This window comes from Pseudochaenichthys georgianus, chromosome 18 (assembly GCF_902827115.2).
Source record: "Pseudochaenichthys georgianus chromosome 18, fPseGeo1.2, whole genome shotgun sequence".
Taxonomy (NCBI): Eukaryota; Metazoa; Chordata; class Actinopteri; order Perciformes; family Channichthyidae; genus Pseudochaenichthys; species Pseudochaenichthys georgianus.
The window spans coordinates 14,995,426-15,017,521 of record NC_047520.1 but is presented as its reverse complement, the minus strand read 5'-3'; the positions used below and the strand labels follow the sequence as shown (position 1 = coordinate 15,017,521).

The following is a 22,096-nucleotide window of genomic DNA, read 5'->3' as shown; positions in this document are numbered from 1 at the left end:
GCAATGAAGACACTACACTACCCAGAATCCCCAGCTATCGTTTGGACTACACCATGTGCTCTGTTTGACAAACCCCGTGATAGTCCTCAAGCTCTGTGATTGGAGAGTGTGCTCCGAGGGTTACCGAGCCTCGAACAGCACTTGAAATGGAATGGAACCACGGCAGACTGTTCAAAACTGGATTTGAACGGGTCCACCGCGTCACATTTGCGTTACATCAGCATGTGTAACAGTTAAATATGCAGTGGTGTTTATTTGAAAATCATTTAGTATAATCACACAAATTCTGTGTTTTATATTTAACAATTCTGTGTTCTTTATTTATTGATTGTTCAATACCTGACAAGGCCGGAGATGAAATATCTGCATACATCATAAGAGTATAATACATTATGTATAATATCAGTTAAAATAAGTGCTTCAACATAGTTAACATTGCTGGAGGTATGCACACATATTGATAGATGTCTTGTAATGCACTGTTGAGGAACCTGCGACCCAAGTTTTTCATTCAGTGCAGAACTACACCATAGTTGTGTAGGCCTATATGATATGTCAATAAACCTTAGAACATCTTGAAATCTTGAACGGGATGTGCAAAATAGTCATTATATACAGTCTTTAATTAACTATTAGTAGAGAATAACGAGTAATGAATATACTTTATAGGGATCCTATTAATATCTAATAATAAAAATAATGAAATTCAATAACATGCTTTAACCACCAGGTGTCTCTTTATATCATCTGTGCACCTTTATGGTGTAAATACAGCCTATCTACCAATTGGATCAAATATAAAAGTGAGCCGAATTAGTGTTGATACGGCAAGGAGACGTATTGTGTGAAAAGAAATGTAAGATGTTGTTTAATGGCTGATATATTTATGATCCACGTCACGTTTTCAGTTCCTCATGTTTGTCTTCTCATCAGGGCTATAAATACAGAACTACGGCAGATATGTAATATTTAATGCAGCCGAACCGTGTATTACAATGCCGTTATGTGATGACTTTCAAAGAGAAAAGCAAGCACACTCGGAATAAGGTATTATTTTATTTTAAAATGTTTTCGGTCTGTTTCCGGTATTTGTTAATGAGATGTGAGACTGGAATTGCAGAGGGGGAAATAACGTATCTTTAGATGCGGATTTTGTTAAACTAATATGTTTGCGCTGTGGACCAACACTATACATTGACGGGGAAGGGGGTAGCAATAAAGATAACACCATTAAACAGTTACACAACATAACAGAAATAATATCGATAGCAGCGTCCCTAGCAACCACCTTGGTAACAATGCAAACGTTGGACGCAATTTCCTGAAGTAATCTTCGTAATAACTAGCAAACTAAAGATCATGTACATCCACTGCACACATAATCTGAAATAACAACTCATATTTCTCGCATCAAATGACATCAAAACGCATTTTAATGGCCAAACTAACTTTAAAATAGGCATTTTACACCCAGAATAAAACGAAGTTCGGCCATGTTTTCTTTTTCTGCAGGGAGAAATGATAGCTGGGGATTCTGGGTAGTGTAGTGTCTTCTGCCATCCTTTACTCCGAAAAAAGATTTGTTTCTCCGAATCGAAGGGGAAAAATACAAAAGCATTGCACACAATTTAAACCAATCAATGTTGTGTAATTAACAAGGATAATCTGGTGTTTTTTAGTCGATGAGTAGTGCAGATATCACTGTAAAATCAATCGTCAGTAAGGGGAATATTTACTTCCGGGTGTACAATTCTCCGCTATCCAATGAGAATGGACGCTCACATTGCCTTTAAGGGCAGTCGACACAAACGAATGCCGTGCTTCCATGAGCGTCCATAGAAGCACATGGACATCCCGGAAAGCTGAAAATGGACGCTAAGGCCCCCCCCCCCTTGCGTTGGAAAAAGCCGGCAGGGGACTTGACATAACGTCAACATAGGCCGACCTGGGAGTGAGGATGTGTTGCAAAAACACGTGGGTTTGCTATCCTGGCTCCAAAATGGTGGAATGAGCTCCCCATTGACATCAGGACAGCAGATAGCCTACACACCTTCCGGCGCAGACTGAAAACTCATCTCTTTCGACTCCACTTCGAGCGATAGAATTACTAACAAAGAATTGCCAACAAAGCACTTATATAGTAATAAAGGGCTGGCTTATCTAAAGCCAGTTGAGTACTTGAAATGTTTTTGCTGTTTTTGAAACCTGATGTACTTATATGATTCTGTTTTCTTCAAGGTTGTATCTTGTTGATCGAATGTACTTATTGTAAGTCGCTTTGGATAAAAGCGTCAGCTAAATGCAATGTAATGTACAAAAATACTCAAAATTAACATAAAAACACACAATGAAAAGAGAAATATAAAGAGAAACAAAATGAGCATAAAAAGACATCAAACAACGACAGAAACACAAAACAACCTCAAGGTGACAAAAAGAGACAAAACGAGTAGAGTGACACAAAATGACTACAGAAAAGGCAGAGGTAAAACTACAATAGTCAAAAATGAACTACAAATAAGACCAAAACAACTAAAAAGCGGTAAACAACTTTCAGTCTGTGTCTTGCTCATGTGTAGGAGGGGGGGGGGGCACACAACAGATGTGCTCTTGGCTGCAAATCAGAACACATTAAGTAAGCGCTCTAGAATTCTTTGCTCAAGTCAGCATTTCTTATAATAGTTGGGGTCAGAATCCAAAATGTGTTGCATAATAAAAAGACTTAAAGGGCTGTGTGGAAGTGGGGTTGCTAGAGTGAGTGTATAAACTATGGTGGGTCATGGACCTCTAGTTTGGAGGAACAGAAGCTAAGCAATGTCTGCCATGTTTATCTGCATTGAAGAGAACAATCATTGTATTAGAGGTCGTCAGCCTTCAGACGTACTTTTTCCGAAAAAATAATCACATATCAGCAGGTGAACTCACATTTCTTCCATCCATTTTGCCTGCAAACACCAAAGAGCAACATTTAAACATGAGCATAAATCATTTAACCTTAAAGAAAACAATGACAAAACATATTTTACATTATTAATGTTTATTTTCAACGTCAATGACAGACATCATCACATTGTACCATGTGTAGAACAATATTCTTACAATAATAAATACATAATACACCAGTAGAGAAATGACATACAGGCACTAATTACATTAAAGCAGGCACTAGCTGTTTTTACACTATCATACAACAGTAGCTGAGCAGCACTCCTTTGAGCTGGGATGTTCTTTGATCTTTATCTTCTAAATTCTGAAGGTGTAATGGAAGACAATCAAGCAAAATAGAGAAGTTCAATGTATATTTAGAGCGTTTACACAGCTAGTGTAAATTACCAGGGATTCCCTGCCTAGAAAAGGCAAATGCAAGTATTTTTTTTGTCATCAGCGATTATATAACACAGACGACATGTTTTCTATCTGCTTATTGATACTGTATTGGAATTTATATGAGTTTCAGTAGTGTTGATCCCTTAATTCAGGGCTCTTAAATGGATTCCGCAAGCCCTACGTTTTTAAAAAGCATCACTAAAAATATACATATAAAAATGCAGGCTAGAACAAGCTGTTGTGAAAACCAGCATTAACACTGAAGCCACAGCGGGTGTGGAACCGTATCATTCTACTATGTGGTGGTGTTGTTGTTGCACCACACTGTTGCTAAGTTGCACCACTCATGTGTGAACATCATTAATACAACTATGTTTCTATTATTATAGCATATTTATCTGTAAAGAAATGCACCACTGATCCACAATACGATTACTGTACTTTGATTGCAAATGCATTTTGATTAGGCAGGTTGCATAAAAGATTATTATCATGCCTATGATGGTGATGGTTTTTACTGCTGCCAAAGAGGTTATGATTTCAGTTTTGTTTGTTTTTCTGGGTCAGGGAAACTTTTGCGAAACTTGATAGAAGGGTGAAAACATTAGCAAAGGAAAAAGGTAATTCCGTAACATTTTAGAGGTAGATACAAACCCTGAAATGGATACAACACATATAATTGTTTCCAATGGAAACAACATAAGCAGAGGTCTGTGCTTTCCGACTGCTCATGTGGTCTGTTTACAAGTGATAAATAATCTGCTCTAAAATGAATAGGTTCTTCCTTTGCCCACGCTATATCCCTTTCCACAGGTTTCATGGAAGTCAGGCCAGTAATTAATCCATAACATTGGTATAAAAAACAAACTCAACTGAGAAAATGACCTCCTTGGTGGATGTAACTACACATCTATATGGTTGAGTACAGACTTACAGACACCTATCACGAGTAATAGAAGCCATGCATGAATAAAGTGCTCCGTTGCAAACTTGCAACTGTGCCCCGGTCAGAAATCAGTGAAGATGTGAGGCTGCACTAATGGAAAGAGAGCCATTTAAATACCTAACAACCATCAGGAGTGAGTCACACTGCAGGATTTACATTGAACACAAGTAAGTGAATGATGCAAGCATGGCTCTCTGTAATGAGCTCAGAGGACAAATGTCCTGGTGGTGTAACAGCATGGCTTTGCAATATTTAAAAATGGCGCCCCCATCAGGCAACCTCCAGAATCGTCCTCCACTGGACTGCTAGACAAAGACACTAACTCACTGTAATAAAATAAAACCTGACACATACAGTAACATACACTGTTGTGAAAACACACATACACCCACTCAATATATTCACACACATACATTTACTATCTGACATAAAAAAGATAACAGATAATACACCTCTAACAGATAGTTGTTCCTGTTTTACAGTATTTACAACGCAGTTACATATGCAGCATTATACAGCGGAGTACAGTGTGTGTGTGAGTGTTTTTGTGTGTTTATTTGTGTTCCTCAGACCTCCACTGCACGGTCAGAGCCCAGACCCTGAGCCTGCAGAGCCTCCTCCCTCTTCATCTTGGGCTTCTCTGTCCGAGTGTGCCACACCAACACCTGCAAAACACACAAGAAATTCATACAAAATCCTACTTATAACTCAAATGTGTGCATTCATTTGATATAGGAATAATTGGAAAATCGTGCATTTTCTTGAGTTGTGTCAATGTTAGGGTAACATTAGTGGCTGTCCTTGAAGTGTGATTTAGATCACTACACATTTTTATTTTTTAGATCAAAAGTCTGATAAAGTAATATATTTGTGGCTATAGGGGATGTACTCGGATCACTAATATAAAGCCTCAAACTGCTACAGCACATACGGATGGACATACAATTGAAATAAATGTCATCCTCTTTGTCGTGTCCATGTTGTTTCTATATTCTGACTTGAGCTCATAAACACATTGAAGAAGAACAAGTGAACAATCAGAGTCCTTGCATTCACACACACATCATCACGGATGCTCTCTATTCCTCCCTCTCTATCCTTATCTCTCCAACACACACATAACACACTCGTACTTTAGAGCAGTTGTCTGCTTTGGGCTCCAGCTCGTCCATGGTGACCAGTCCCTGCAGGAAGCTGCTCTCCAGGAAGCCCATAGGTGCTTCTCCATCGAAACAGGACTCGGGATTGGCCAGGACCAGTTTGAGGGACACGGCGAAGCCCGCCATGTCCATCGGGAAGGGACGACTGGGACGCCAGCCGGTGTGGAAGCGCACCACCTTCAGAGAATCATCAAGAGCACAAATATAATATTCTGTGAAGGTAGACATTTTCACACAAACTGTTTTTTGTACATTTGCCAGTAAATTCATGGTTTTCTTTAAAGAAGCAGAACACATTGTGATCATTATTTATCTTAGTGTGAATCCACAACATGAAAAGCACCGACCTTTCCTCCCTCGATCACGGGCCTCTCATATTTCATCCCTCCAACCAGCCCCACCGGCCACACAGACACTCGCTCGGTACTCCTCATCTGAAGAAACACAAGAGGAACTTTAATACTGGCACATTGATACGATACGATATACTTTATTGTCCCCGTAAGGAAATTTGTTCTGGACTCCGTCCTGCAGTTCAGCATACATGTACATATACAAACATAGTGGACATTAAGAGACATACACATATCATCAGTCATACACCGTTTGAACAAACACAATACACAGACGCACATACAATGGCGACCTATTGCACTACCCCTCATGGCCAACATGAAAAATATTGAAAAACCAGACGCTCCCTCCAGCAGATTCTTTAAACATTGGCAACAAACCAAATCAGTTGAGGATCATCAAATTAAACATGGTCCAGCACCCACCTCTTCAAATATCTGCAGGCTGTATGTGTTATCGTCGTCGGCGAAGTAGACCACTCCCTGCTGGTTGTCTCCTCCCGGTTGAGCCCTTCTGTCCTCTCTGAGCCACCGTAGCCCCTCGTTCCTCTGCTCCACTCCACGAGGCTTCAGCCAGCTGGGGTCATTCTGAGAGGGACGGATTCAAAACACTTGTTTGTTCATCATGCCTAAATCAGGAAAAAATACCAAATTGCCAATATGTGTGTTTTAATTCACACTGTTGCGATTTCGTCTCCACCCACCTCCTGCAGTTTGCGGTCCTTGGCGGTGGGCATGTGGAGGTGTGTGTAGGTCAAGCCACTCTTCACCAGGAGGTCGGACACCAGCGGCGTCTTGTGCGGCGAGTCCTCCACCACGATCCAGTGCAGCTGAGGAACATGGAGGAAGGTCTGCGACAGGCGCGTCAGCTCGGCCTTCTGCACCAGCCTGCACAGAAATCAGAGAAGAGGAGTGTTAGTGTGGAAAAGAGAAACAGACAGTAATAGAAGACGGTGGCGAGGACCTTAATGGTGAGGAGGTAAGGACACCCGGGCTACCTTGCGTATGTTGGGGTGATGACAAAGATGGTGGGATTAGTTATAGGTTTCTGTGGTTTCTTGGTAGCCTCCGAGTTCCTCATTTGTTCCTGAAGACGGTGCAGCTCTCCCCGCAGCCGTGATATGGTACGGTCTTTAGGCAAGTCGTGCTCTGAGCAGTCGCAGCGCTGACCTGCAAAGAGTCAGTCACAACAGAAAAGAAAGTTAAAGAACAAAAGTAAAACAGGATTTGTTTTTGCGTTGTCATCTTGGTAATGGATTAGCTGCATTATATTTTAGTTGTTTGGTCCTTTTTACTAAATATGTTACTTGTGATGATTAAGGTACAGTCTTCTTAACCTTTATTAATGTGGAATAAATCTATAAATCAATCCTGGACATAGCCTTTAAAAGTCTTGATTTCACAGCAGACATTTTTACATGTTATTGTAAGAAAAGCAAATGTGTTTTACTGTTTTTAATACAAATTAATGCCCTGGTGTTGTGCATACTGGCTTGAATACTGCTATAGGGCACTTTATAGTAGTGATCCATCATTAATGTCATAACATTTTTTACATGTGATTTCCTGTTTTGACAATCTCAAAAATGAAGTTAAAAAAAGGTCAGACTTCTTTTGAACACTTACCAAGCTGCATCAGAGCATAGACAAGGCCAAGCAGCGAGACCATGAAGTAGAGCACAAACACTGTCTTCAGCTTCAGCTTCATCCTTGTTGCCATGGTGCCCTGATCAGCTGAAAGGATGACAATACAATAATACTCAACTTTATTGGTAAAGCACCTTTCATACAATTATAGCAGCAGAATTCACAATAACTGAAAATAGGCATAGATAGAATGAACTTAAAAACAGTGATGGAAAATAAAACAGACTTTATGATAGTAAAAGAATAAGATACAATTAAAAAAATATGAATTGAGAAAACGCTGAAATGTAATAGACAACAAAAGATGGAAATACAAAAACAGTAAATACAAAATAAAGTATATGAGACATTAAAAACATTACTACGTCGAGGCAGTGGAGATTGTAACTGAATATTTTAAGGTGTTCAGGTGTTTTAAAACGTTCCAAATTTCAGATAGCATTCCCCTCCATGATTAGCCTTAAATATAAAATGTCCAGCTCTAAAATGTAAAAGCTGAGGAGGTTTTTATACGCTGTTTCTAAGAAGGTCGAAAATATGCTTGATGGTGAACCAGTGTTAGCCTGTCATTTTGCTTTGACAGAAAACAGCTCGACTGTCATGTTTACGCACTTACCAGAGGCGGGAAAACGTGGAAGACAGAGTTGAGTTATGAGATTAAAAGTTTATGTCATCTTGGAGAGGTGAGCATCCACTCATTTGGCTACAGCTACATTAGCTCGGACATTTCTATTGCAGCAATCAGCAATGTACCAACAACTTCCGGTTTCAGTGCAACACAGTAAGGAGTCCCCCCATAAAATCACAAGTAGTTCCACATTTAGCCTGCAAAATAGCAATAAAAAAATGTATTTTGACTTAAATTATTATTTTATGTGGCTGCCAATTATTCCGAAACAAAAATAGTTTAATAAAGACTACACATATTGAATCAATAGCCCAGAATCTGAAAGCTTTTACCCCTAGGCCCCGAACATGTTTTGTCATGGCTGCCAGTCTTAATGTTCCAGACCCTATTTACATGTTGCTCAATTTACCAGATACCATATTACATCTTGGGTAATCCATAAAGTATGGCTTTGTATGTCTCCTTCAGATATATTCTGCATTTCGGTTAATAATTAACTCTAATAGCTCTTCTCCTGTTTAATGAGCAAAAGTTGTCCATGGAGCCAATAGCATGTCTCTTGTAAAAATAAGCTACTAATTCCTTAGGATAATGCATGAAAACAATAAAAGTTGTTACTGTGTTAGTATATTTCTGAAAATACATTTGTTTTGAATAAAGATGAAAGTGTACAGAAAACGAAAAAACAAAAGGGGCATCTCGTAAAAAGTCAAACAACTTTCCTTTATTTGTAACATACAAATAAAACACTGACAAGGCAGAATGACTTAGTTTTCCCTTTCATTGTCGTTTATGGACAGGACTGTAACGCTCACTCTCAAACATGGAGTCTTACTTTTTAACATGTTTAAAAAGTGTTTTACGTGTAAAAGGCAAGAAATGAATATGAAGATGGATCCACAACAGCTTATATACACACAGACACAGAGAAAAAACGGACATGGACCTGGGATTTTGTAGATTTTGAGGGTATGTAATCATTTTCTAAAATAAAAATACTCACTGACTTAAAATAAACTGGTTAAGTTCAGGCTCATTTTCCTACTTAAGATATTTTGACTTTAGTTGAGCCTTTTTTTTTTTTTAAGACAGCCCGCCTATCTGGATTTAATGTTCCTGAGCACTGATCGACAGTCAGTCAAACTATTTGTCATTCACTTTCACATTTCCAAGGCATTTCAGCTTTTTCCTTTCACTGTAACACATCATTAAACTCCTTAAAATTGTGTTATCACATTCTTCGGATCAGTTTCTTTAAATACTATGGCATGAAACACAAAGAAAAACTGACTCTAGATCAGAGCTGTGGCAAATCACATCCAGCGAATCTGCGGCTGTTAAATAAAACAGATGAGGTTCCATTACGTTTGATTAACCTGAGAGAGACTGTCAGTCGGTTGATTCACTAGCACTATGTACACCATCCTCTTTTATGTAACCTATGCAGTAAAAAAAATGACTTTATCAGAAGGTAGTCTAAAACAAGCAAAAGGTAGTCTAAAACAAGCAATATGATGTTTAATCATTTTTGTTGTTCATGATAAAAACAAGCATGACACACCAATATGTCGTAGTCTGGGAACAACTCGAAACTCTCACCCCAGGACTTTTTGGTGATAAATAACACGTTTGTTCATGTCACGGAAAATATTTCAGTATCTAAAATTTAAGAAAGTGTCCGTTAACTTCACATTTCAGTCTCCCCTGCTTCAAACTTTCACCAGGCATTAATCGATAAGAAATCTCAAGTTGAGCCTTGATATGACTCGTTTTAAAAAAACTTCTCAAAAACATATCATTTGAAGCCCTTCACAGCCGGACTAGATAGATCTTTATACCCACAGTAGTGTTAAGATGTACATTTGTACACCTCCAGCCCACAAGTCAAATCTAACTAGTCATGGAATTAAATAGTTTAGTGATGGTTTCTAGATGGGGCTTAAAACTCAGCCGACTAGTACTGTCCAAAAATACCCTGACTGCTTTGTAAACAGATATGAAATCAAACAGATAGAAGCCTTTCTCGATGAACTGCCTATTTGATATCTGAAATCAATAAAGAATCTGAGCAAAAGCATTCATTTGCAAATCCAGCATGGACATTTTTAGAGTTGAATCTAGAAAGTAATGGTCAGATTGATCGATAATGGAAACAATTCCACGCCTTAACTTTATACATTTCACACAATTGCTCCAATCTCATTCTTCCAACATGCACTGATGTGAATGGAAGATTTGTAGGAAATATTAAAGAAATGCTAACGACACACACAGAAGCAGCATGGCTGTTGATTTATCATGATTACTAACTATTTTAAATGCCGTCATACATACTGATGACAGCGGGCTGGGAAACCGGTGATGACTGAGGAGAAGAAGAGGAATAATGGCCGTTAAAAACTCTTTCAGTGTTCTGAAATGAATTCTATGAGCCAATCTTTGACCCTAACAGCTTCAGAGGCCACGTTAGGAAACGGTGACTTCTACCAATCCTCATCCATGTAAATCAATATGATTTGCTCATGCTAACAAAATATTTAAGAGAAGGGATGGAGGACGGTTTTAGTATTATTTTTTTAATACGGCTAAAAAGGTAGCGTCAACATCAACTTGTTTATCATCAACACCTCTAGGAAACAGAGTGAACGAAGGGGCGAGCTGGAGTGATGCAAAGTGGAGATTAAAGCAACGAGAACGGAGGCGGAAACATCGTAAAGAAGGATGGAATTTACAGAAGTGAAGCACAGGACATAAAAGAAAGAAAACAAAATGAGAGCGATGTCTTGAGCAAAGCAAGTTGAACATCTGAATGAGCATACTGGGATGATATTTGGGATTATTGGGTAGAATGGAATGAAAATGAAGGAAAGGGCAATCTGAGATATTGTGGCATAAATTAAAAAAATCATTAAAAGCATTAACTGAATGGAGAAGCTGAGTGGTGCTAAAAGTGTATTTGTATCTGGTGTAATAGTGGGCAGTTGCTGCTAGCTGCAGTGCTTTGTTACCTAAACAGATGGTTTACAGTAAAGCATTCTAGATCAGACGGTTTTTCTGGGACTCAAATGAGAGCACATCCAGCCTAATCCTTGGACCCTGGTTCAGTGAAAGACGCTTGTCGGGGTCCCAAATAAATCCTGGGCTGTATAACAGAAACTGACCAACTCTGTATCTGCTTGAAATTCAAGTTTGTTTGCGTGTGGACATGATTTGTTTAGAAAAATGTACTGTAAGATCGGTTTCTGTAATACAGACTTAGGCCAGAGTTTAAGTAACACTGCAAAATGATTGAAGACAGTACAGCACGTGAGGAGGTGAGGATGGGATTCATAGATTTGTTTGTGATTTGGAACTACTAGTTGTCATTAACTGGGAGAGAATGAGAAAAGCTTGGACTTTAAACCAAGAATAAGGAGGAGAGAAAGGAGCTATGTGTGAAAGCTCACACTGCATACTCCTTTAGTAGCAGGAAGACACAACAACAACAACAACATCTCAATCCATAATGCGACAACAATATCTGAAGCCAGACATTGCACCATCGGTTCCTTTTTAACAAACTGAAAACGCTCGCAGAGTAGCAGCTCGAGCTTTCACACACAGCCAATGAAAGTTGCTGGCTTTTAACCAATCGGAGAGAAGGATGGAGCTGATGCGGGATCAGTGGCAGCAGCCCCCGCAGTGCCCTCCCCCGTGGGTGTGTCCCGCCACGGCCTCGCCGTGTTTGGTCCGCCGGCTGAGGATCTCGTAAGAGCAGTCGTCGCCGCAGCAACCGGACATGCTCGGCGAAGTCTCGTCCATATCAAACCTAAATGGGTGGAGTGACAGAGGGGGTCATAAAAGTCCATTTATGAACACATATGGCAGAAAAAGCTGAAGCATACACAATGGGGACACAACGCCATTATCTGCAAACAAAATACATTTAAATAAGAGATTTCCCCGAGTTTTAAAACATTTAGGTATTAGTGAGATATTATACCTTTAACTACAACTAATTCTCACTTACTACCTACAAATAACATTGACTGACTTCATGTTGAACTTTTAACAGTGGGATTAAAGAAGCCTGTAGAATAATGAGCTGTTGAGTAACACTCCTACCCTGTTGGCAAATATGTTTTAAATAAGGAGAACAATTCAGGTCTTTCTATTATTTCCATCTTTTAAAAAACAAGCCCGTGTACTCACTGTAAAGCTTCTCTGAAGAACTGGTATGCTCCATGGTTGTGTTTGAAAACTGTCAACATCACTTTCTTCATCTGTGTACTGGAGGGAGAGAGAAAGAGGAAACATATTTACCTTTGGTGTAACTTAACTAAAGCTGTGTTTGCATTCAGTTTTGCTCACAAACGCACATCGTCTATGACTAAGAGGTATAACGACATGTTTTAAAGCATTTCCTTCCTCATACAACATTGGCAAAGCTCCTGACTGAAAATGCTAAAAATACAACTACTAAGACAGATTTATTAATAATAATAATACATGGGACTTATATAGCGCTTTTCTGGAAACTCAAAGATGCTTAATTTAATACAGATTTAATACACAAAACATCTGCATTTCACACATCATGACTTTAACTATAATGGCGGCAGTTGATTTTACCTGTTAGCGATGAGCTGTAGTATCTGGATGAGGAACTTTCCGAGTCCTTTCCTCCGCACTCTGCTCTCTAACTGCACCTCGTAGCTGGAGAGGAGGCACAAAAAGTTAGACCACAGTGAGCATATGGTAAAAAAGGTGAGAGTCCAGAAGTTAAAATAAATCCACTTTGAAACGTACCAATATAAAACCTCCTCCCCACACTCCACGTCGAATCGGAAGTGAGAGAAGGCCACGGGGGCGGAGTCTCCGTCGCGGGCCAGGAGGTACCACGCCCTCTCGTCGTTCATCTCATCCCTCTTTTCTCGCTCCTTCCAGCCCCACTCGCTTTGCTCGTACCTGCAGAAGTATAGCAAAAGAAAATGGGTCAGCTCAAAATGAAGTAACCTGGAACGGTAATTTGGCATTTCCCCCCCATCATTAGGCTGCCCTGAAAGGACACGATTTCGAAAAGGAATACATTTAGTTTCGACTTACAGAGTGCCATTTGCTAAATTGAATACTGCTCTGGCACAGAGAGATTAATTACATTTCTCTGCCTCCATCTTAAATGTGTCGGCATTACATCTGCTCTCGTTGTTACAAGTCACCCTCCATTTAATCTGAACACTTTTTAAAATGTCTATCTATTTTCAGCCGTAATGTACCACTCATCAGTTTGGATGTTTTAAAAGTGGGCTTGTATGAGGTACTTATCCAAAGTCAAAGTCAGTTTCTCCATCCTGGGGGTGTTTTGACCACCAACTACTGTTAATAAAACACTTAATATGAACAAGCACTCATACAACCCCACTTCAAAGCATTTGTGTGCAAGAGAATTTGAAATCAACATTGAAAAAAGTCTGTAGTTTCCACTTCTTCTAGTTTCAGCAATCTACAGCTAACATCTACACAAGCATGGTGCTCCATGTTTAAGAGGGTCCCTCTGTTCCTGAGCTACACCTTGAACTACGAGAACAGACTTCTTACAGTGTCTGCATGTTGGCTCGGGTGAGTTCGAAGGCCCACTCCACAGACAGCGGGTTCAGGGTGGTCACTCTCTTACACTCTATCTGCAGGTTCAGCCTGTTGAGGAGCACAGGAAAACAGAGTCAATAACACCAAGAAGTGTGTGTGTGTGTGTGTGTGAGAGACGAAGAACAGACAGAAATTCCACCCGCAGACCAACCAAATGGAACAAGTATGTATATTTCATGGAATACTGAATAAGTCCTTTGTAGCGTACAAAGTATTACGTACCCGTTTCTGTCGTATTTTTTGAAGGCTGGGAAGGCAGCCAGTGGATCATCAAGCTGTGAGAAGAGGAGGATGAATTAGCTTCAGAGACTTTCAAAAACACAAATATGGAGACAATTAAATACCACCCTCTTTTTTGAGTTTAGGACAATACGGTAAGGGATGACTATTGGTGCCTTCAGAACATATTTAATGATTTTTGTGTTTTACATTTTTTTTACTTTAAAACCAGAAAAAGTCAAGAATTATTGTGATATCCAAAAACGAAAACGATGTCGATGAAATGGCGTTGGTCCCTAATAATAACCGTCCACAAAGTCATCTATTCTTAGCCCTGAGAGTATACATAGTATTACATTAATAATGCCCCTCTTCTTGTACAGATGATGAGACATTTGGCCCCTGGGCAGACATGTGAAATATGCAGCTGCATTTGCAAACAAATAAAAACATACAATACATCTGTTCAGGCTCAGTATCAGAAGATACTGAGATCGCTATATTTAGAACATTCTTACTGTTGAATAAGCCATTTAATTTCTCCTAATGAGAAATGGTTGCAACAGAAGCGCTAATTGAGATTAAATATTGAAAACAAAACCCGTTTAGTATGCAGTCATACCTTTTATCTGGTTTAATGCCAAGGAGAGTCGGTTTATTTTAATTTTGCTAATGATAATCATGAAAGCATTCTAAGAAAACAGTACGTTTCAATGACATTTTTGTAACTCGGACATCCAGATATAACGCTTGACCTCAGCAGTCAGGAATGTAACAGGAGGTTCAGAGGAGTGTTAAGGCCACACTAATATACAAGTGTGTATTAAAAAGTTATAACTATTGGTTATACTAGCAAGCAATGTAGTATCCACAGTAGGAGTTCAACAGGGTTTATAAGTAAGGACTTTCGAAATGTTAAATCAGTTTACTTTTAATTGGAACAGCTTTGTTCGCTGTATTGTGTTTAATTATCAGTTAACTTATAATTGGATTTAACTTTACCTGGATTGGTGTCATTTGGATTGTTGAAAGTATTACATATGGTGGAGAACTTTTAAGACTAAAGAAACTGAGCAGAATCTGAACCCACCAGAAATGTGTTTTGTAAAACAGTGAATACACCAATTGTTCTTTTAGTACACAGTTAAGATGCATCACTGTTGGCAGGAGAACTAACAAGAATAAAAGTTACTTTGGGAGAATTTGTTGCATTCCTCCTCTGTTGGCACATCAACAGTGGAAAGGGGGCGGGCGAGAGAACAGCATGCGACACAGCGTGCCCCATTTTGGGACAAAGTGACATAGAAAAAGTAATAAGCGCTGTCCCGCCTGTACAGAGCCTGTTGAGGAAGCACAGCTCGAGGGGAGTGTGTGAGCTTTGTTCCCCTCCGGGCTGCAATAAGGTTTATCTCGAGGCCACCTCCTCTGCTGAGTGTTCTACTTCAAGGCCAGGATTTAATAATGCAGATTAATTATGCATTAAGAAACATATGGCACTGCGTTTGGCTTTTCCTGTGGTTTACATCAATTAGGGGTGAATTCAGAGCACAAGGGCCTTCTTATCTTTTGCTGTCATTACGTGGAACCGTGTCTGTTGCTGAAACTCAACGAAACATGAACAAAATCACAACGCAAGCTTTAAGTGTGGTGCTCGATGAAATCTGTGTGTTAGAAAATCAGTGCCACATGGTGGACGCTTTTATGTGAAGCAGTTAGCTGAAAAAGTGCAGCACGCAAAGCCATTAGTGAGTCAGTGAGCAGCTTAACCTCTGTTTTTTAACTAGACGACCCCGAAGGTTTCCTAAAAGCCCTCCTCCTTGTGTTCCACTCCCGAGGCAACAATCGCTGGTTAATCTGCATCCACACTTACCTTATTGGCTGCTTCCACCTTGGCACACACGGCATCCATAGCTGCCCTCTCTTCTTGGCGCCGGGCTTTCTTCTCCTTTGCTCTGTTGGACTTTCTCTGGAATCAGAAATAAGGAAAAGGTATAAATTGTTTTGAAGTGGTAGGCAGACATGTAGAAGAGAAAAGCACCAACAGAGGAACGTTAGATAATATGGAAGAGAGGAGGATTGAAAGGAGAATATACAAAAAAAAGGGAATGAAATTCTTTTTTTTGCATTTTTCTTCTGCATCTCCTATGATCAGATGTTATGTTATATTCCTTGTGTGCAAACCTCATTTGCAGCAGTATTTTATAGCACTTATATAGGACTCTAGTTTGAAATGTATAACTGTTATATTGATCCTCCTGTCTATAAAAACAGCATTATTCAGTCACATTGGTATCAGTAGCTTGTATGAACAGTGTTGTCAAAGCTGTGTGAAACAGTAGAGTGTAAATATTGCTGAGGTTGCATATTCCAGTGTATATGTGGATGATAGTATTGGAGAAATTCTCTGATACTTTAATTAAGCGTCTCTTCTTGGCTTGATGTCCAGTGCTAGAATCAGCAATGGTGCAGCCATAATTCACACACATTACTGCATCCATGCCTGGCAACTGAGAACACACGCTTTGAAAGCTGCTATAAACATGTCTCCACCAGGTGCATCACCATAAATACTGATTATTAGCCTTCTTCAGTTATTGACACATGCTTTTTATAGAGAAAGGGCACACTAACAACATACGTTTTACTAGACATTAGGGATGCAACTGACAATCATTTTCATTGTCAATAGTCTGCAATTCATTGATTTGTTGTTTGGTCTTTAAAAGTCAATAAATGGTGAGAAATGTTGATCAGTGTTTCCCAAAGCCAAGAACTATGCTTTCAAATCAAAGACAGATATTCATATTTTAAACGCTGAAATCTGTAATAAACTTTATTTCCCTTCAATAATTACACAGTATTATATGTTAAAATGGATTTGGGAAACATCACAGTGATAATCAACATTTCAGGGACATGTTTACAGTGCAATAAAGTCTAATTGATACATCATGGACAAACAATGGCAATTGACAAACCAGTAGGAATAAACTAAAAGCCTTCATTAGATGCAGACTTGAACAGAAAATGTTACAATTATGGGAAGGAATGCACTGAATGGCCAACTCTAGCTCACAGCATAACTCTGTCTCTGTACCAAGCACAGACAGGCTGCAGACTGATGAAACACGTGGATTGGTTTATCTGGAGAGAAAGTAGAGGATAAACTCAGGAGACTAGCTCAAGTTAATACAACTAAGCTGTATGGCATGAGTGCAGGCCTTGCTGGGTCTGAGGAGTACATAATTCACACCCAACATGTCTGAATGTATTATACCCAGGTGGGCTAAAGACAGCAAACTGTGGCTTGTGTGTAAAACACATACACTCAAGCTATTAGCAGTAATAGCTAGCAAAGCCCTCGTCATTAACATGGCATTCCTAAGTGGCTAACACAGCTAGCACGCCAACAATGGCAACACATTAGGAGAAGTTAACAGAGCATGGCTGCCAGGCCCAGGACAATGCAGTAATAACTCTGAAATGCTACATTAAGCTATGTCTAGGCTTGGGCTAATGTTGCTATCTTGAGGCAGCTAGCATGCTAACAGAGCAATATAAGCAGCCCCGCTGCCAACCAACACCTTCAGCTACACACATCCACCATGGTCTCCCTCCTTTCTTTCTCTCCTCACCATCACGCATTTACGAGCACAAAACATCCACCTTTCATTGTAGCAACTCAAATGAAGCACAACACCGACACACTCACCCCCATTTTGCAGCTGTGTGTGCGATCCCCTGGAGAAACACACCTATATTATCCCCGTGGTTCACTGCTGCTGAGTTATTAGTATCGCCAGACACAGAGAAGGGGCCAGATTAATATGACAATGATAGATAGTGTGCTAACGAGGCTAGCTGGCTATTAGCACCGAGCGGCGGCTTTGGGAGAGGCGGCGGCAAAGCGCAAATTTGATTAAAACGTCAATGAAAAATTTGCTATTTTTGTTCTCTTTAAATCGGATTGGCGCCAATAGTGCGAGGCAGAATTTATTACAGGTCCCTTCCTTGCCCTTTTCTTTCCTCTCCTTTCTGTCGCCTCCAATGGTGGTGCGTTCACGTGCTCACCACAAACTCCTACTTCTGAGTCCTTCTGATATCTATCTATATGAACTGGATATGTATTGCTTGCAGTGGTGTGAATGAACTAAGTACATTTACTTAAGTAGAGTTTTGAGAGACTTGTACTTTACTTAAGTATTTCAATGTGTGCTACTTTGTATTTATACCCCACTACAATTCAAGGTTAAACAGAGTAATTTTACTCCACCACATGTATTGAATATATATTGATTTGCAGATTTTGATTAATAATAATGTAAAAATATAAACAACACTTAAAAAGGACTTTAGTTAAACCTTGAATAACATTCACAAGCTACCCTGCTGCATCTTCGACAAACACATTAATTAATCATTTAAGCTTGCCAAACACCATTTAGTATAAGGAAACATTCACAACATTATAGAACAGCTTTGACATTTTCAGATCACATCCACAGTCGAAAAACATTCTTACACTGCATATATGTGCAAATGTTGTATATCTGCAAATATTGTGTATTGTTATGTCAGATACTCTATGTATATCTATTGTTAATATGTATGTATTTACTGTTTCTTTATTTATATTTGTAATTCATGCTGCTTTAATAAGGTAAACAGATCCACAGTGTGACCCATGTGACAGTTCTCTATATTCAGCAGAACGAATCCCTGTGAGTTCATTATTATATTATTTTGGATCATTGTTTACAATAAAACAAATTGTATTAATGTCCAAGAGGCACTTTAGTGTATGTTGGTCCAATTAAAGATAGTTGAAACTGTTTTGGCTAGTTTTTCCCATATCATGATTCCTATTTGATCAGTTAATTATAGATTTTGTATCAAAATGATTAAACTGTGAAGAAACGTGAAAGTTTAAAGGAGCCGAAAATGTCGGTAGAAGTAGGCCTACCTTAAAAAATGAGTGTAGTTGAGTAAATGCTCTGATTGATTAAATGCATCCATCTTTAAACAAATACAGCCTGAAAACTGAAGAAATATACTTTTTTAACCAAGTTAATAGATTAAGAATACTGAAATGTAGCTACAATCTCAGCCTATATGTGGGCATGACCTTTAACCTTTTTAACCTTGCACCTCACATTAGATACTTTGCTTTGGTATATTATCAGCATGGCCATGCCTTTCTCAAGATATGTACGAGCACACAATACTTATTTTTACTACAGAGTACACACACAGGAAAAACTTGGCAGCGGTGGGATTTGAACCCACGCCTCCGAAGAGACTGGAGCCTTAATCCAGCGCCTTAGACCGCTCGGCCACGCTACCATGCAGGGAAATTTCTCTGTGCCTAATAAATCCCACCGCATTTGAACGCACCACTGCTTTAGCGCGAACATGGTTTCTTAGAAAGTGACGACAGACCCTCAGAGGGACAGAGAGGGTCTTTATAAACCAGCCTGTGTTTTACATTTTAACAAGATGTTTTAATTGTAACAATAACCCATCATAATGACACACATAAATGTAGGGAATTACACATTATAAGTAACACAATTAGGCATACAAAAGTGATTTTAGGTACAGATTTTTAAACCACTTACAGTACACCCTGGTATTTTTATAATCACAATTGTCTTTATCATATTTTTGTATCATAATTTATTTCAAGGGTTCTACCTTTTGTAAAACGAATGTGCCAGCTTCTTATCACTGGGCAAATGTTAAAGCTGTGAGATATGATTTGTTTAGATGTACTACTTTTGTTTAGACTATGTTTTGCATAATGGTCATATATCCTTTGTCTGCCAATACTGAGTTGTGTTTTTTAAATACCATAGATATTTTTCAGGGATGAATGACAGAGATCATGTCCTCAGATGTTGGCAATGAGATGGACTCACTATTTATGGTGGGACACCTGGTGGAGACATATTTAGAAGCTTTCAAAGTGTGTGTTCTCAGTTTCAAGGCAATGCAATCTAATGTTTGATACACTGTACATTTTCAGAAATGCATGAATAAAGCAACAATATATATGAAGAGGGTCTAGGGGCTGCTTGGACTTTTGCCCATTTGTATTTAATTAACGAATAAATAAACCCAGAGGGTGAATTTTACCCCCAGTAGATTCTTCTGAGATGCAGAGTATCACATTGGCCACTAGGTGGGGATGTTTAGTAGGAAATCACTTGGTTCATTAACTAAGCTCCAGACAAGACAAAAGACTAGAGAATAGTAAATAAATACTAAGCTACCTCTGTTTCCATTTTCCAACTGTAGGCCTTATTGGCTGGTGAAGCCTAAGAAGCAACCACAAAAATGTAAGGAACCATAAGTCACCCCTAAGACCCTTATTAAAGGACTTCAGAAGAGACTCAATTAAACTCATTAAGTACAGAAACACATTCAGCACATTTTTCCTGAGGGGTGGAAATTAGCCTAAATCTTAATAATAATGATCTTTAATTGGCACTTTGAGTATAGTTGGAATGTTATGTACACTTTGATCAGCTGTCTGCAACACTATTGTGCAGTAGGCCTATTTCTTAGTACGTTTACAGTTTGGGGTTTACTGTAATAAGGTCAGATGAAAACAAAAAGGCTGAGCAGGATTACAATCTGTTCAAAGACCATCAGAGTGAAACAAAGAGACTTGTATTACTTCTGCAACCAACAAGCATCTAGTATTAGTATTCTCTCAAATTAATTATCTTAGTTTTTATAAGGATACAAAATGCTAAATAACTCGTCCATTAGTTTCCATTTTCACGTATGTATTTCAAACTGGCTCCTTCGTGTATTTGTTTACTGTGTTTCTCTTTGTACGATTATGGGTTTCTTAACAATAGCTCTTCAATTGTTGTTGTTATTCCTCTTTCGTAAAACAACCCAAAAAAAGGGTTAAATATTTCTCAGATTATGACTGTGTGTTCTTGGTGTGGTGGGATATGAGATGGCCACCCTCAAAAGCCTACCCACTTTTTCCATAATGCAAATAAAGGGGTACGCACGCGCGCGCGCACACACACACACGCACGCACACACACACACACACACGCACGCACACACACACACACACACACACACACACACACACACACACACACACACACACACACACACACACACACACAGCTCGCAGATGGCAGTGTCTAAGCCCCGCCTACAGTCTTTTGTCTTCATGGAATCTGTCTCTCTGCTGTCGGCAAACAAACTGTCTTCTTCCTGACAGTAGGGGGCGCTATGAGGCTCTGAGAGTCTAGGACTGCTGTAGGACTCTGTGTTTGCATACAGAGGTGAATCACTGACACACAAACACACCAACTCATCCTGCAGTTTAGATTAGTTTATAAGTATTTCATACTTCTCTGTGGTGTGTGCTTGCACGGAGGACTGGATAATGAAATTCAAACTGCCCCTCTCCCATCTCCACCTAAATATATGGCACACACACATAACACACTCACATGACACATACACACACACAAATAGATCCCTCTCATCAGCTCAGCAAAGTGTGTGTTGGATTGCAGACCATAGATAGATGGATAGATGGATTGGCTAGATAGATGGATAGATGGATAGTGTGAAAGGACAGGAGGGAGAATGAGGATGATGAGGATGAGGAGGCCTCTCTCAAAGCAGCGAGCCCTGCAGCACAGAATTACAACACATAGACTGGACAAGCGGCCGCTATTCTTCTGAGATGAAAGGGTCGTGCACTCTTTTCTACTCATGATGTATGTTTCATGGCGGGGGGGGGGGGGGGGGCGGGGGCTGTACTAATCTATGTCCGGCTATGAAGCAGCACATGAGTCAAGTGACAAGTCTGCTTCAACCCTATTAAAAACCACAGTCAGCTGTTCTGGATTGACCATTTTGGCCTCATTTTATAATTTAATGTAAATGTTGGATAATCGAGAATGTCATTACGGCCCATATCCTTATTAGGGACAAAACAAATCTGTATAGACAAACAGAAATACAAGTTATAGAAACAATTGTATTCATGATTTTAGGACTGTCCCTTTAAGCATCATGTCAGCTTTGCAGACAAGATAGCTCACACGCTAACTGGCAGATTGTCATGGAATTTGCTAAGTACATTCATGCAGAATGCATAATGATATTTATACTGCAATTTCTTAGTGTGAAAACATAAAGATGACACACA

General features: G+C 39.4%; 2 protein-coding genes and 1 non-coding gene across 3 annotated transcripts; all 3 read right to left on the bottom strand.

The window, feature by feature from the left end:
• Window positions 1-3,020: 3,020 nt before the first annotated feature.
• Window positions 3,021-8,198, bottom strand: b3gat3 (beta-1,3-glucuronyltransferase 3 (glucuronosyltransferase I)). Its single transcript, XM_034106300.1, has 8 exons — window positions 8,050-8,198; window positions 7,413-7,520; window positions 6,785-6,956; window positions 6,491-6,674; window positions 6,213-6,374; window positions 5,781-5,867; window positions 5,407-5,610; window positions 3,021-4,938 (listed from the first exon to the last, which is right to left on the bottom strand). Exons 2-8 carry the CDS (start codon window positions 7,504-7,506, stop codon window positions 4,840-4,842), a joined length of 1,002 nt encoding a protein of 333 aa, XP_033962191.1. The 5' UTR covers window positions 7,507-7,520; window positions 8,050-8,198; the 3' UTR covers window positions 3,021-4,839.
• Window positions 8,199-8,765: 567 nt separating this feature from the next.
• Window positions 8,766-17,973, bottom strand: naa40 (N-alpha-acetyltransferase 40, NatD catalytic subunit). The gene is made up of 8 exons (XM_034106079.1): window positions 17,618-17,973; window positions 15,776-15,871; window positions 13,909-13,961; window positions 13,639-13,734; window positions 12,850-13,008; window positions 12,673-12,756; window positions 12,253-12,330; window positions 8,766-11,869 (listed from the first exon to the last, which is right to left on the bottom strand). The coding sequence occupies exons 1-8, from the start codon at window positions 17,621-17,623 to the stop codon at window positions 11,722-11,724; spliced, it is 720 nt and encodes a 239-aa protein (XP_033961970.1). The 5' UTR covers window positions 17,624-17,973; the 3' UTR covers window positions 8,766-11,721.
• Window positions 17,974-19,166: 1,193 nt separating this feature from the next.
• Window positions 19,167-19,248, bottom strand: trnal-aag (transfer RNA leucine (anticodon AAG)). The gene has a single exon. It is a non-coding gene; the product is annotated as a tRNA-Leu (tRNA).
• Between the last annotated feature and the right edge of the window lie 2,848 nt (window positions 19,249-22,096).

Excerpts from the sequence above, each read along its gene's own strand:
- b3gat3 (XM_034106300.1), bottom strand. The coding sequence starts at position 7,506 with ATGGCAACAAGGATGAAGCTGAAGCTGAAGACAGTGTTTGTGCTCTAC. Across the intron at positions 5,611-5,780 it reads CCGTGATCGAGGGAGGAAAG|GTGGTGCGCTTCCACACCGG; the intron begins GTCGGTGCTTTT and ends GATTCTCTGAAG. Across the intron at positions 4,939-5,406 it reads AAGCAGACAACTGCTCTAAA|GTGTTGGTGTGGCACACTCG; the intron begins GTACGAGTGTGT and ends TGTGTTTTGCAG.
- naa40 (XM_034106079.1), bottom strand. Across the intron at positions 13,735-13,908 it reads AAAAAATACGACAGAAACGG|GCTGAACCTGCAGATAGAGT; the intron begins GTACGTAATACT and ends GCTCCTCAACAG. Across the intron at positions 13,009-13,638 it reads CGAGCCAACATGCAGACACT|GTACGAGCAAAGCGAGTGGG; the intron begins GTAAGAAGTCTG and ends ATACTTCTGCAG.